The sequence below is a fragment of the Diuraphis noxia genome, unplaced genomic scaffold (assembly GCF_037042655.1).
Source record: "Diuraphis noxia isolate RWA-SAM2 unplaced genomic scaffold, SU_Dnox_SAM2 contig0003, whole genome shotgun sequence".
Taxonomy (NCBI): domain Eukaryota; kingdom Metazoa; phylum Arthropoda; class Insecta; order Hemiptera; family Aphididae; genus Diuraphis; species Diuraphis noxia.
Genome location: NW_028301713.1, coordinates 14,989,451 through 15,005,971, shown reverse-complemented (window position 1 = coordinate 15,005,971; position 16,521 = coordinate 14,989,451). Strand labels below are relative to the sequence as shown.

The 16,521-nt window shown below is 29.9% G+C and overlaps 2 protein-coding genes across 2 annotated transcripts in view; one reads left to right on the top strand and one right to left on the bottom strand.

Annotated features, from left to right (window-relative positions):
• The window catches only part of LOC107163455 (tRNA dimethylallyltransferase), a 118,843-nt gene that overhangs the window by 77,172 nt on the left and 25,150 nt on the right, over window positions 1-16,521 (top strand). The window lies entirely within an intron of this gene.
• On the bottom strand, window positions 10,221-11,524 carry LOC149056781 (uncharacterized). Its single transcript, XM_089223682.1, has 3 exons — window positions 11,183-11,524; window positions 10,768-10,898; window positions 10,221-10,670 (listed from the first exon to the last, which is right to left on the bottom strand). Exons 1-3 carry the CDS (start codon window positions 11,331-11,333, stop codon window positions 10,539-10,541), a joined length of 414 nt encoding a protein of 137 aa, XP_089079808.1. The 5' UTR covers window positions 11,334-11,524; the 3' UTR covers window positions 10,221-10,538.

The window sequence follows — 16,521 nt, the reverse complement described above, 5'->3', positions numbered from 1 at the left end:
TGCTGCCGCACGATTGTTGTTTTCGATAATTTTATATTTCGCTGATCAAAAAGGAGTAAAATTCCGGTATAACATTATTGTCGTCCATCACGCGGTTTCGAATTTTAAACATTGTTCTAAGTTGGAGAATCGCAACGCTGCTCCAGTGTTTTGTTGGCCATCAGCTGATTGTTCTAGCTTATTATTTCGTTAATTAAGTTGTTAGTATACCTACCTATAAACCTATCTACCTATTATTTGTGACAGAGAAACGAACGTCAAGATATTTTTTTAAACTAGATGAGTACGTCGGAATTTTTTCAATGAACTATGTTTTGTGACGTATTGCGTATAGACTTTATTCTCGGATAGTGATTTAAGGTCAATGTCACTTTTGAGTATTAATTTTCAAGGCTGTGCCTAGGTAGTCATGATATATTTCGTTGCGAACTGAGGAAAATAATTTCTCAATACATTAATTGATTACATTGTTTTAATATTTATGTAAATTACTTTTGAAAAGGATCACCGTTATTTTATAGATTTTTAACTTTTATAAATGTATAATAATATATAGACTTTTTTTTTAAATTTTTGTCTGAGATGGAAACGTTTTTAATTATTTAGTTTTTGTTTTTGTTTATTGATTTAAAAAATAAGGTTTTTGGTTAACGCTCTTAAACGTTGTTTTTGATTGTTACACTTTTCATTAAAGTTTTTAAGAACGTTATTTTTTTATATTGTTTCTAAATAATACTTTCGATGATTTTGTTTTTGTTATATATATATATAAGGTGTAACAGGACTATTTAACAAGTTTCCATTACAAATACTACTATATTTGTCAAATAGTACTGTTACACCCTGTATATATATTCTAAGTCATAATAGCAAAACAAAATATAGGCACTATATAGTTAGGTACATAAAAGATAAAAATAATTAAAAAGCTCATCATAATTTATATGAAAACTAGAAAACTAGAAAATTCAAAATTAATTTATTAAATGATTTTGTTAACTTCTATCGTTATATTTTATATTTTTGTTATTTTATTTTATTTTGGTATCTTTTGTTATCGTATTACCTACAATTATTTTTTGTTTTCGTTTTTATTTTGTTTAATAACGTAAAAAAAAGTTTTTTTCCATTACGAGTTTTGCATGAGTTAGATAATTATTATTAGGTTTAAAATGCACATCTTTAAAAAAAAAAATTTTTTTTAAGGTTATAAGTACAAAAATGCAAATGCCTATTATGCAGGTACCCTTATTACACTTTGATTCTACACTAGTTTAATTTGTAAACGTAGGCATTTTGTTTTGTTTTGTTTAATGGTATTCAAGGTGTCTATATATTTCCAGGAATAAGGTTGGAGTATAAATTTTTTACATGTTAATTTTGGTGATAATAACTGAGGTGAAAAGCTAAGGAAGCATATTATAACCATCAGAAATAGAGTTAGTGCGTGGAGGTCAGAATGATGTGTACATTTGAAAACTAAGGGATATATCATAAATGTGCTCTCGTTTTATTTTTGTCTATAAATAAACAATATGTTATTGAAGTTATTATATATTGATGTTTTTGTTTTTACGTCGAAGTGCATCGTTTTCAATTATTTCGTATACAGTTGTACTGACTGTAATAATGAAATAATAATGTTAGATTTTACTTTATAATAAGGCTTCTAACTGTGACAGAGTAGTCGTATTGGGTTCCAAGAGGATGGGTGTAGTGTATATGACGTAATTTTATATATGATATATATATCATATATTGTTATCGTCGGAAGGGTTAATGTCAAGGTTTTAAGTTGTGAAGTATAATATAGAGGTTTCGTCGACTTTTATTTGATGTCTTTTTTGACGTCGAAGCGATGAGTGTTTGCTAAGTGTGTACTTGTATGTGCGTATTTATTCTATGTTATTAACCAAGCACATATTAATTTATGTATCTAAATTGTGTTAGACGTGTCGGGGTGGGTTATCGCGTATTTAATGTTTATTGTCAGCGGACAAATCGTCATCATGACGTATATCTAAAAAAAAAACTCCCAAAAAGTCGATGGTGTGGGGACTCCACTGGGGAGGGGGCAGGTTAAACGTAAGTTAAGCGTATTCGTTTCTTTCTTCGATGAAGACGTTACTATTCTAGTACTGCAGTACGGTGAAGGTAATCGGATAACTTTTTCATAAAACTAATGGAGAGCGTTACTTACTTTTTGATTTTTAAACAATTTTTAAGGATATATTAAATTTATATTTTTAGCAACCAATAATGTCCCGAAATCAGAAACTCATAATGTTGTAGAGTTATTAATAAAATTAGGAGTGATGTACGTACAAACTAGACTATTATTGGAATCCGTTTTAAATATTATTTTATTATTCTAGACCAATTGAGTAATACATTCTAAACAAAAATAATTATAAGAAGATTTAGAAGATTTTTGAAAATATAATAACTAACTATAAAGAATCAAACTTGTTCGTTTAACTTCGCTGCCCACATAATATATAATACTCTTTTGTTTCGTAACTAGACACTCAACGTTTTTACCTTTTAAAAGTTTAACACTTAGCACCCAGCACGGTATGCATAATATTATTATGTTATATTGTTATATATATATATGACTTTAATGTGTTAGGTAGATGTTTTTTTGTCGGACGACGACAGCGCAATAGTAAATATGCAGCACATAACCGCTCGGTTTACCGTTCCCGGTATAAGTGCACATTGCTATTAGACACTACACTGTGTAGTGTAATATCAGACGCGGCTTAGGAATTTATACAGATTTCGACTGTTCGACTACTACTGCAGCGCCTGCAGAGTGCACTGACTAACGAACGCCCAAACTATGAGTGGGGAGATTATAAGAGTTCTGTCAGCTGCTGCTACCGCCGCCATAGCTACCGCAGTCGCCTCCTAGTCCATCAATCGAGAATTGTTTATGATTTTATTAGAGTACAATATGATATTATTTTTTATGTTTTTTAATGGGTGGGACGGTTTCGGCGTTTTTATTAGGTTGCTCGATTATGCGGTTCGCGCGCTATCTAATCCGACCGAAGGTCATAGGTCGCGTCTCGACGGTTATTGTATGTATATGTTATATATAATATGATTATGATCATTGTCGGTCGGTGCATGCGATCGTACGGACTACTGTTGTGTATTATTATAGAGTATATCACAAAACAATATTAGCCCACTATAATATATTCTAATATGATTGTCTGTAAATATGTAACTTAAACGTTATAAAAAAAAAAAAAAATGCTCGAAATAAAAACGTTTGACAGTTGACCGTTATACGATTTTGTGTTGCTAATACGATAAATAGCACTAGCTGTACGGCAATAACACGAATCTATCAGGTTGTTGGTGACTATACAGTATTTTTGAGTCTCCCTCCACACGATAGCTACTTTGACGAATCTCGTCGGAAACGACGGTGGAGTTGTTGTATTTTTTTTTTGCAAAAGTGTACATGGATTTCATACATTATTTTATCTCACCATATACATGCGTCATTATAATATTGCGGTGCTTAAAAAAAACACTAGGTCACGGAGACATGCATCACAATAATGATTATTCGTTTCGATGAAATGTATTCGTATTTAACGATCCCTAATTGATTAAGTGCTTTTCTCATACGCCATAATTAATAGCAATAATCTTAAAGCAATTCGAACGCTTATAATTTGGGTTACATTTTTTCCGACTGTTTTTCTTACCTGGTAACGCATTGTATATAATATAATTATTATACCTACCAAATATATTATACACCTTTATATATTATATTTTAGTATGGTACATATAATTGTTCGTATTTAATTTAATTACATTGCATTATATCATATGTCTTGCAGAGAACTTCACTTTAATCTAGGAATATTATAATATAGTGCCTCAGAAACGTACACTGAAGACACTGCTGATTGCTGCAGTGTGGTGCTATCCGTGATATGCAGGACATAGCGATCACCCTCGTTAGATAAGTACACCAACCGATCAAGTAGTGATGGTTATCAAGCGTACAACAAATCTCGAGGATTTTAAAATATCGTCTTTAAGTACAGGTGTATTTAAAAATTCTGAAAGTTAGATTTTGAATTGTACTTCATTGTTAAAGAAAAAAGAGTGGTAGATCGTGGTGAACGAATCGCACTGTATAAGTTAAAAAACCAGTTTCCGTGTTTATTCGAAATTAATTTCGTCCGCTGACCGGACTAAACCACAAAAATATCGGATGAAGTGAACGCACTCGCATGTTTTACGGTGATAAGCACTTTACATGCGTTACAATGATGTGACATTCTAATACGATATATGCGCTTCGTGGACTCGTGGTTGTATAGTGCAGGCGGCTTCCGAGTTTTAGAACGAATTTTGGCACCGTACACGTTATTTTATAAGCGGTCGTGTAGGCTCAAATATTATAATTTACGACACATGGGGGGGGGAGAGAAGGAGAGACATTGGTGAAAGAGTAAAAATAACACTGTCGCGTGTAAGCTATAATATCCGAGCTTTGTGCGCGGAAAATTAATGACGTCTAGAGAAAATTTTGAAAAATATATTTATATATATGTGTATAATATATTATCACTAATTGTTTTTTTTTTTTTTGAAAATCGTCTATTTATAAGTGTTATAAAACTGTTTTATGCTGTTGCCAGTGATTTTGAAGACGCCTTCTGATTTTTTAGCATTTGCTTGCCATTCTTTACAGGGTAAGGTTTTTTAATACGTATACGGTATAGGTACCGATTTGCCTGACCTAACCTACACATGATTTCAAAAATTACTAACGGTTTTGAAAATGTGTGTCGATATAAAAAAATTGAATTCCGAACTCATTTTTTCAAAAGTAGGTGTTTAAAGTGATAACGTCACTTGTTCAAAAATCGAATTTATATAATATAATTTGATAACTGAATTATCTAGGAAGTCTTTTATATATGTTTCGGTATTTTGGTTGAATTGATTTTATTAATTAACTTTTTTCGTTTTATGGGGCTTTATGCGTCTGTATTATTATGAGCATAATATTTAATCAATTAAATAATATGATCGTTGTATGTTGTGACGTTGATAACATTGTTTTTATGCTTATCTGATAGGTATACATGGAAAGTAAAATGTACTCTTAAACCTATTGCGGTGGGAATTTTCTCTGGGGTTAGGGTTTCGTAATAATAACGACAGATTATAATGACAAGGAGATTATAATATATATATAAAGTTAACCATAGGTAAATAGTATATACACTCGTCGCGGTATACGGTTTAAAATTTTGTCGTGCAAAGTTAGCCTATCGTTCACCGTAAACATTGAATTTTATCGTGGCCGTTTGAAAGCTACACACTATACATAGTATCACCACAGAATAACCAGAAGGCTCACTCTTTTAGAATAACACGGGTCTTATGGGGATAGATTTGCAACACCTGTTGGGATATCAGTGTAGCCTGTATGTAGATAATAACCAATTGTACAACCACAGAATATTATGTGGTCCCGTATTACAACTTATTGGTACAATAAATATTGTACATCATTTTATTGTATAATAATAATTAACAATGTTTAAACTAAAAAAAAAGTTTAACTATAACTGTTCGAACACGACATCGCCAAGTAAGCAATAAAACATTTTAACTATTAATAGTCACATAAATATTATTTATTTTGTCATGGTGAAACATTAATTACAAATTTTTATAAATACATCAATACATAATACTAAAACAACAATATCCTAAAGAAAAATTATCTTTTTTTTTTACAAATGTTTTAAAATAGCTAATTTTCTTTTTTTTCTGTTTGTTTCAGACAACATGGTCTTATTAAAAAATTTAATTGCTGTAAAAATCCTAAAACGTATAAATAAATCTATTAAAAATTGTTTGTTAAATAATTCACAAGGATGACTAAAACGTACATTACAAAGTAGATCTTTCATTATGGACCCAATATTATTGTTAGTAGCAATAGAAGGAAAATTGTCAACAAATATATCTTCTAATTTAATTATGTAATTATAAAATTCATCATGAGGCATTAATAGCTTACCAAAATTGGAAGAGTCATTTGCAGAGTAAGATTTGAAGAAAGTTAAAAGAAAGGATTGATCTAATGTTTTTTGATGATTTGCATACTCTATACAAACCTGGCATTCATGTTTCTCTAGACATTTCTTCATAAGGTATCCACACACATATGTATAGGCATTCCTCTCTGGAATATTTAATTTCCTGTAGTCAACCGTACCAATTTTTATTGATTTAAAATTAAAAAGATTATTTTGTTCTTCGGATACAAACAACCGGTTTATTTGTGTGCTTGATTGTTTGTTGACATGAGTAAGTACTTGATCTAGATCTTCAAGACAGTTAGAACCTGGGGAATGTTTAAAATACTGAAGGCAAAATATTTTTTTAAAAGATTGAATAAATTGAACAGGCGTGGGATTTGTGTTGTTACCGTGTTGCTGTCTTAAAACCCCAAATAAATTTTCCAGACAATCTTGATTTAAACGGCCTGTAGAAATGTGATATGGTTGGATTTGAGAAGAATTTAGGGATTTCCATAGCATTTGTAGTGCACTAATATAGAGACTAACCAACCATTAATGAAATTTATCCGGTTAGTAACATCAATATTTTTTTTTTGTTTATAACTTTTAAGTTTGTAAACATTTCAGTCATTTTTATTAGATGATCCAACTGAGGTGATGCATTATTAAAGGGATTATTAAAAATTTTACCGTTAGGAGTTTCCCTAGAATTAAATATGTCGAATAATTTGTCCATGTCATTTATAAATTGTATTGTTTTTTGAGAGTCAATTAGTAATAATCCACAATTTAATGCTGTGGACATACTAGCTGCAACAGTGGCACTAAAAACTTGAGCTGCTAACCTTACTTTCATTTTATCAAAAGGACCAGGATAAATATGAAAATATGTCAATTTAGGTGCCATACGGAGGTTACATTTACTATCGTAATTGTAAAAATTATCTAAATGTTTTTTGTCAACTAAATCTTCATTAATTTTGAATAAATGTTTAAAAAACATGTTACGTGTTGATTTTAACAGGTGAGGGGGATCAAACATATATATAACTTGCTGTCCATCAACTTCAAAAAATGGTTCCTTAGGAGAAACATTATTAGAATTTGTAAAGCGAATGAAATTTGACCCTTGATCAGAAATGAAGCATTTAACATTAAGTTTAATTTTCCGTAATTGGCGAATTGTTGAAAAAATAATATAATTTAGATCTGGCCCAGAACAGCTATTAGAAACAAGGTAATAAGCAATAGGTTGTTTCCAATTATATTTAATTCCTCTTAGCATAAGAACAAGAGCGTATTTTGCGGGTTCATATGTTCTATAAGCACTTGATTGGTTAAAACCAATTATCTCATCTTTGGTAACATTGTAAAATAAATTTTGTTTTATCGACATTTCATCAGCACATAAAAAGCAATCCAAAGCATCAGGATGAAAACTACTCATTTTGAATTCTAAAAGGTGAAATAGGAAATCATTTAAGCCAGGTTTTAAATCATACTGTGAAGTTACTCTTTCTAAAGTGCAAATAGAAGGAAGAAAAAAAGTTTTTTGAAGAAAATTAAATACCATAGGACTAAGAAAATATATAGTTAAAGCAAATTGTTTTATTTGTTTAGAATACCGATGTCCACTTTTAGATCTATCTTTATTTACAACATTATTCTTGACAAGAAGGTAGACTGATGGAGATAAATATTGTTCACACATCTTCATACAATGTTCAACAGTTGTAGTCTGCTCTAGTTTTTTTCAAGTTCCTTAATTGTACACAGAGCCTTGGACAATCTTTGTTGAAGTACTCGTTTCCTTGGAGTTTTGGCAGTTAATGAGTTGGGAGTTTGAATACTTATGGAACACGTGTCGACTGATGTACAACTTGAAAATGATGTAGATGAAACTAAAAACAAAATTAAGAATAAAAGATCATACCGAACAAAAAAATCTATTTGTAATCAACATACTAGGAGTTGAACATCTTGGTGGATTGTCAATTATAACACTTTCAATTTGGGTGTTATCATCTAAAGATATGGATGAAATATTAACATGTTGTGAAGATTGGTCTTCTGTACGGATAATGTTACCTAGGTAAAAGAACAAAATAATTTTTTACTATAGTTACTAATGAAGACATTTTATTTACACATTCAACTTACTGTTAAATAATGTTGGTATAGCATGATTTGACAATCTATTTTTTTCATTATTCAGGTACATATTGTCTTCAAAATGAAGTGAACACAATCTATGATTTCTATTCAAAACATCAGGGTCAATGGTTGGTAAATTGATTGGTTTACAATTTTCAACCCACACTCAGAAAAATATATCATATATTTAATGAAAAACGTATATTATTTTAATGAAAATCGGGTATGATTTCGAGCCTATGATATTAATTCATTATAATAAACATTAATGTTTCATAAAATCAATGATTTATAACTTTATTAAATTAAATCCAAATTGCATTAATATGATTTCCATTTTACTAGAATTTTGGAATTGATACAGTCAAATTAATGATACCTTTTTTTTGTATTTAAAAATATGATACCTTGATTAGAAGATTTATTACTTTAAATTAATGAATTTGTAGCAATGAAATAATTCTACTAATTTTCTTCTTTATAAGGTATAGACATTAAATTAAAGGAATATTATTGTTAAAAACCAATAAATTATTTATCCATTTTAAGATAAATTTCCTTTAAAATCAGTAAATAGTTGTATCATATTAACGAAATTGAAATTATCTATGTCTTCAAATTAAAGAAAAAAGTGTTCAAATTGATAACAGTTTTATTACTAAAACTATGCAAATTTTCATTTATTATGAAAAAAATATTTAAAACCAAAATGAATAATTATGTTATTTATTAAACAATAGACAGCATTATAATAATATAAATAGTATAACAGGATAAAAGTGATAAAACATATGTTTATTATATACAATAGCAATAGAAATAAACTATAAATAAAATAATATAATTTTCAAAAATCCATTAGTTTCACTTAAAATATTTTATAAAATTACAGCTAAAAAGAATAGTTAATCTTTATACAATAGCAATATTAATGATAATGATTTTCTATAGTTTAACAGTCATTCAAATTACAAATTTAATTTATATAATTACATAATAGTACTTCTAAAAATAATTTTTCAATCTAATAACTGTTTCATTTGAAGGTAATTCATACAAATGAATTGGAGGACCTATAAATTCCTTAATACTTTTTAAAGCATACGTTTTTGGTAAACATTGTTTAATGACATAACTTGTTAAATGTTTTTTGTATGAATCTATTTTTAAATTTTGACACAGAAAAAAAATATCATCATTTAAACATAAAATTTCTTTTACTTTATAAGCTAACACAGTGTGATGATTTTCCGAAAAAGTTGTAAGGATATGATTGGCTTTGTAAATGGTATGGCAATAAGAAATTGAATTATAACAATTATAGTAATTTAGTAGAAGCAAATCATTTTGTGGAAATAACATTTTAATTGTAGAAAAATATTTAGAAAAAGAAACTGGAGATTCTGTACTTAAAGGAAACCATTTTTTTATTTTAAAATTTAACATTAATTCAGCAAAATTGAGTGAACACTTAATTGATAAAGAAAGAGGAATATTAACTCTGGAAGTTATATTTTTACAATAAGATTTAAGTTGTTTGTGTTTTGATTCAAAACGGTAAGACCATAGTAACTTTAAAGGTCCAGATTTCCTTATAATATTACAATAGTGAGTTAATAAATGATGCTTGGGTTTCAATGTGTCATTAAATAATTGTATGTATTTACTGTTATGATATGCTATACATTCATTTAATTTTGCTAGATTTGAATCATTAAACTTAGGTAATAACAACAAGTCAACTAATTCTATGAAATTAATTAAAAATAACCAATATTTATCACTTTCTGGAACTAAATCTCCAATCAATAGAGGGAAGAAATGTAAAAATGTCTGCATTTCTCTAGAACTCATATTTATTTTCAACTTATCTGATTTAACAAACTTTAAAGGAGGAGACATATTGCCTATTTCAGAATCACCATAATTGAAACCTTTTTTTCTGATATTTAAAGTTTCTAAAGTAGAATTTTAAGCATGAATTTTTTTTTGAAGTAAATATTCAATAACAATATCTGTAATATTTTTGCGACACTGATCATTTAATCTGTGATTTTTTGAGAAATATTGTAATACCATATCTCCTTTTCCAGAGCTAGTCAATAAGTCTTCTAAATTAAACTATATAGAAATTATGAAAATTAGTTATTAACTAAGAATTTTGTATGACCTAACAATGCAAGTTATGCAAGTGTAATATAATACAAATTGATTCACAGAAAAAAAATCAGATTGAATCCAATTGAAGTGAACTTTATAGTTTATAGTATACTGCATGGTTCATTACTCAATTATAACCAATATAAATTATCTTACATTAATCTCACAGTTTATAGTGGAGCCATGATCACTTTCTGTAGAAATAGAACTATCCGAATTAGTATATTCATTATCAGAAGAATTAGTATTGATACATGTGTTGTTTGAATTGACAGGCTCCTTAATAAATAATACATATTAAATTAATTAAAAATTTCAATTTCAATACTTAAAATTTGTTAATAAAATATAGTAGGTAATTAAAATGTGTACTAACATTGAATTGTGATTGCCATTTGATCAAATTATGTTCAAAGATTATTCTTTGGCCAAATTTTTCTTTTGGGCACAGAGCATCTAAATGTCTACCATTCATTAATTTCAAACCTTCCAAAGTTATACTACATTCTACAAATTATAAAAAAAAATTTTACTTGGTAGTTGCTAGGTATTTAATAGGTACTCAATATACGTATTGCAAAAGGTATTTATTTTTTGTTACATACATTGTATATAGTAGTCAATTGTAATTTATTATCACATGAAGACGCCTACATTATGTCAATAAATATAATACATAATAAAATATAATAGATATTTATCTATATAAAATAGCATATTCTTTAACTACATTATACATCTACGTATAGAGGTATATTAAAAGTTAAAAATAATTGAAATAATCTACCTACCTTTAAATAATTGGTAAAAACACTCTCCTTTCAACTCTTGTAATATTCCAAATAGTTCTTCACACCCATTATGAATTGGTGAACCAAACATATCTTCGGAAAATGAAATGTCAGCATTCATTATAATATCATGAGTAACAGTAGCATCCATTCTTAATTTAAATTGTAACACAATAGGTAATAAACGTTTAATTTGTCTCAAATAAACACTCGCGAACACTCACAAGACTTTACACAAGGGTTGAAATAACAACCATATAAAAATAATATAATACACAGGACAATTTTTATAATTTTAATATCGGAAATCTTAAATACCGTATTGTGATGCACGAATCATATAGAATAATGCGCTAATGTGCGATTGATTTCACGATTTGACGGAATTACCACATATTACAATGGCATTACGATATAACCCACAGAATAGAAACTTCTTATCCCGTTATATTTATAAATAGTATTTAATACAACTATTAATGAAAATTATTATTAAATTTATGGAATCTTCCATGAATTCAAATCCAAATTGAAGTTGTTAAATTGATAAAAGATACTCCATAAATAATATTTCAACAAAATGATTATAATTATCATAAAAACAATACTATTTATAGATCATACATTTTGAAATATAAAAACATTATTTCTAAGAAAAAATGTTGTTGATTTAAAGACGAAAGGAATACAATTAATGTAATATTATAGACGATTTTATTATGAAAACTAAATATAGTAATATTATTTGCCATTAAATTTAAGTTTATAATTCATAATAATTAAGATACAGTTTTCATTATTTCTATAGATAAAAGATTATTTCTAAAACAATGAGGTTGAAATTTAAATCATAGTCTTTCTTAATTTTAAAGGAAAATAAGTATTACAATTAATGAAAATGAATAAATTTAATGAAAACATTTTTTCATTGAATTAAAAAAAGTATTCTTAAGCTGATGACTTTATCATTGTTTTAAAGAAAATTATAATATTTTTGAAGAAAGTAACAAAACCACAAATCTATGAAACGAATTCATAAAAATTAAAACTATCTTTTTTCTGAGTGCAGGCAGCACATCTATAATTATTTGGTTATTTAATCATTTTAAAATAGTGGTTTCGGTTAAGTTACGGTTAATAATTAACATAAGGTTCCCGGTTCTATAATCGGTTATTTTCGATCCGGTTACAGTACCTGCGCTGCAGTATAACGTTAATCTGACGATTGTATATTACTCACGTGGGGGGGGGGGGGGCGTTATATTAAAAGCAAGAGGTTGCGCATTAAGAATTGATGAAATCACCAAGCAATCAAAGTTTATATCATATAGATACCTATAGGGGACGTCGAATTTTATAAAATATAGAAATGCGTGTAGGACATAGGGGCGAGGAATGAAAATTGATTTTTTAAGTGTAACAAGAGGGGTTGATGTAATGGTTTGAGAAAAGGGTATAGTCGAGATGAATGTGACGACGACGTGTGACAAACTGAAATGTATACAGTTCGGTGCACCAATAATACGTATAGGTTATATATGTGTGGTAATGACCGCAGTGGAGACTAAACTGTTTTCCGCGGGAGTCTTGACAGGAAAATCCAGGGGCAGTTTTTTTCTAAAGTTAATTGAGAAAAACACGCGTCTCGCGGCTAAAGAGTTTAACATTTTGATAGATATTTTAATTTGTTGAGCCCCAAGTTGAACGGTCTGTTTATAGATCTTTATTTTAATTTATAATTTTAGAATCTTTGTAGATATTATCATCATAATACACGATAATACAGTATTTTATACCATCGTCACGTATTCATATTATAATATATCAACGTTTGTCCTGCTCTTTTCTGAAATAATGTTCGTATCGAAATGCCCATATATTTTCCTCTTCCCAGGACGATGACAGTGCTACAACAATATAATATATAGATATACGTATATGTCGTATACTTTACTTTATTATTTCGATAAAAATAACTTTCGTCTGCCGACGGGATTCGCGGTCGATAAATAAAGTGCTCGGAAGTTAATTATGCGTAGGTACTGGTGTTATATGTACATCGTATAAAATATATATTATACGATTAATAAATAAATCCGTTGTCGAGGTTTATGTCTATCCATTCCGAGTTCATACTTCACGGCGGACGGACGTCGACTACTACGGTCTGCCGGTTTTCAAAATACTCTGATGCAGCGATCGAGTTTGCCGCGAATACAAACTTTCTGATTTTCCGTTTCTCTCTCCCCTGGAGTGAATATCGTGTAACGTGGTCGAGGGCCGCCTTGTTACGATATTAGTTGTCCAGAGAAGGTTTCCTATTCCTTAAGGTTAAGTTTTCCGTATAGCTGAGGGTTAGAGCACTATTATGAGGTGTTTATCAATAATAAGACAAGTTTGGTTTATATATCCATAATATTTATATATTTAAAATATACTTTACTATTTGACAGACCGCTGTTAATAAATTAGTATTGCTGAGTTCGCGTGAGACACCTTTATAATAAGTAATAATGTGCACATAGCTAGCAAAAGTGTCGATTGTGTACATTTTGTATTGGTCAATCATATAGTGCGTGTTAAGTGTAGGTATAATATATATATATATGGTGTAACGAACGTTACAAAAGCTTGTGCGCGTAGTTTATGAACCACTGATGGTACAGTTTTGGCGTGTTTTGCCCCTCTGTCGCGCCTCTCCTTGTCGAGTTCGTCAAGAGCTGGCGCCAAAAAGCTACGGTGTCAGAATATGTCCGGCATGGCCCAACCATGGTTGAAATATTGTATATCGACAAGGATCGTTATCACCATCAGATACAAAATGGTTGCGTTAAGGATTAGGTTAGGTTATTATACCAAATATATATCAATATTTTTCTTATCAATTAAAAATTCGCTGGCATAAAAATTCCAGTGCATATATATGCTTGATTAGCTTATCGGCTACCTTTACTCTGCCATTTTCGTTTTTATCATCAAATATTTAATTGAGGCAGGGGAGGGTATATATGCAATAATTTTGTATATTTCAAACCATGGCCCGACAATATTTCTGCGATTTGTGTTCATATGCGTGCGCGTCCTCCATCAATACAAAATTATTATTATTATCGAAACATATGCGCAGTATAATTATATTTTGTATTAGTATACATTTTGACGATAAGCTTCGTGTACTCTAATCGGCTCGGTAGAAAAGAACCGCAACACGGAATAATTTTTTTGCATAATAATAATTATCGGCGATGATGAGAATGTGTTTCGCAACGACGACAATGTCGTCTTCCAATAAACACTCGTCATCTCCCCCCTTCTTACCGCCCCACTCCTGTACCCAAAGTCATCATTAACGCGCTTACACGCACACACATACAAACCTACACACACCCCTTCTGCCCACTGTGGTAGAATTATAATATTATTATGACCGTCGCTAGTCATAAACTATAATAATATTATATGCGATCCAACTTATACGTCGACGGCGTTAATTGTTTTGAAATAATATATTTATCGTTATCAAAGGCGCCATCTCTCAAAACATTGACATCATCGTCGTTCTTAGTTTTTTTTCTGCGGTACACTCAGTACATCAAATAATAATAGTAATAAATAATAATAGTACTATGTCGAATGTACGCGTGCGTAAACATATTATTTTAGTTTACATATGTAACTAAACGTATAAATTATTACTATTATACTGGTAATGAGTTTTTTAAAACCATTCAGCCAATTATTTCCACGAAACGTTTTATATATTGTAATCATATAATATACATGTATGATATTCAATAACAACAAAACTATATACAAAGTCGTATTTTAATGATCGTGTTTTACACATACCTACTATACGTACACCATTGTATAGGTTTATTATAGCTCCTGCATCATTTATCTAAACGAATCCTATCGACGAATGTAATAATATGTAAGTACAGACGAATTTAATATAATTTACGGTTATTGTTATATATTATGATTTCTGCATGTATATAGACGTTAAATCAATATTGATCTTTGACCTTCAATAAATAATTTAAAATGTAGATGAGCGCGGCAAACCGGAAACGAAGTTGTTTATTCATATGCAGGTTGAGCGTCTTTCTCAACAACGTAACGAGTAAGTGTATGATATTTTGTGTGTGTGTGTGTGTGTTATATGTTATACATTATTGTTACGAACGGTAGTATAATATTTACTCGTCCGCGACAATATTTCCCCGCACTGCAATATTGTTAGAAACGCCACCGCTTTGGGTATTCCGTTTCGCTTCCGATTCTGAAACCTGACACGAAATGTATTTGTCTCCGTCTCTGGAAGTCTCTAGACGGGTTTCCCCCAAGTATAGTGTATGGACGTGTGCACAATGCATTTTAACGTATGCGATATTATTGTGATGATATTTTATGCTTCCAAAAGCGCCGTCGTCCGATTTCACGTGTATATTGTATATACGTCTCGGGAAATCCGTCATTTTCTCAAATGGCTTTTGTCGCGCTAGACGATAACTCGATCAGCGAATATATATTATTATTATTATTATTATACAAGGTGATGCGCACGTCTATTATGTGCTACAATCGTTGATTTGATTAGTTTTAGCTTTTTTGTAAATATTTTATTTTTACATATAATTATTACTGTTATGAATCTTAATTTTTCAAAGAAATTATTATTACCTAATAATAATATGTTTTATATTTTTCATAATTTTTTTTTTTTTTTTTTTTTTTTTTTTTCATTAGGAAAGAGCCCTCGGCAGCATAGGCCATTGGGCTTACGAAATATGAATAGCTTAAATTAAATATTTACAGTAAGAAACATAAACGAGAGAACTTAATTCTAGATTTTGGATTGAAGATTTGCTGTTGTGATGAATTGGATGATGTCTGTTATGGCCTTGGGATGATTTTGAAGTATTTCGGAGAGTGATTCGGAAAGGTTGAGGCTTGATCGGATGTTGTGGTATGTGCGGCATTCGGTGAGTAAGTGTTTAATGGTAATTTGGACGCCGCATGTTGCGCATGTTGGAGGATCTTCTTTAGCCATTAAAAAACTGTGCGAAATTTGAGAGTGGCCGATTCTCAGTCTCGTTATGATGACTTCGAATTTTCTGGGTGTTTCGATGGGAAATTTCCGTGTTGTGTTTTATTTGATTAAGTTTGGTGGAGTAAGATAACCATTGCTGGTGCCATCTTAGATGACATTTGTTAGTTACCAGTGCTTGTATGTCCCTGTATGCGATGATATTGGTGGGAGACGATAGTGTAGAGGTTATTGCAGTTTTAGCGGCAAGGTCGGCGCGCTCGTTTTCAATGATGTTGGAGTGACC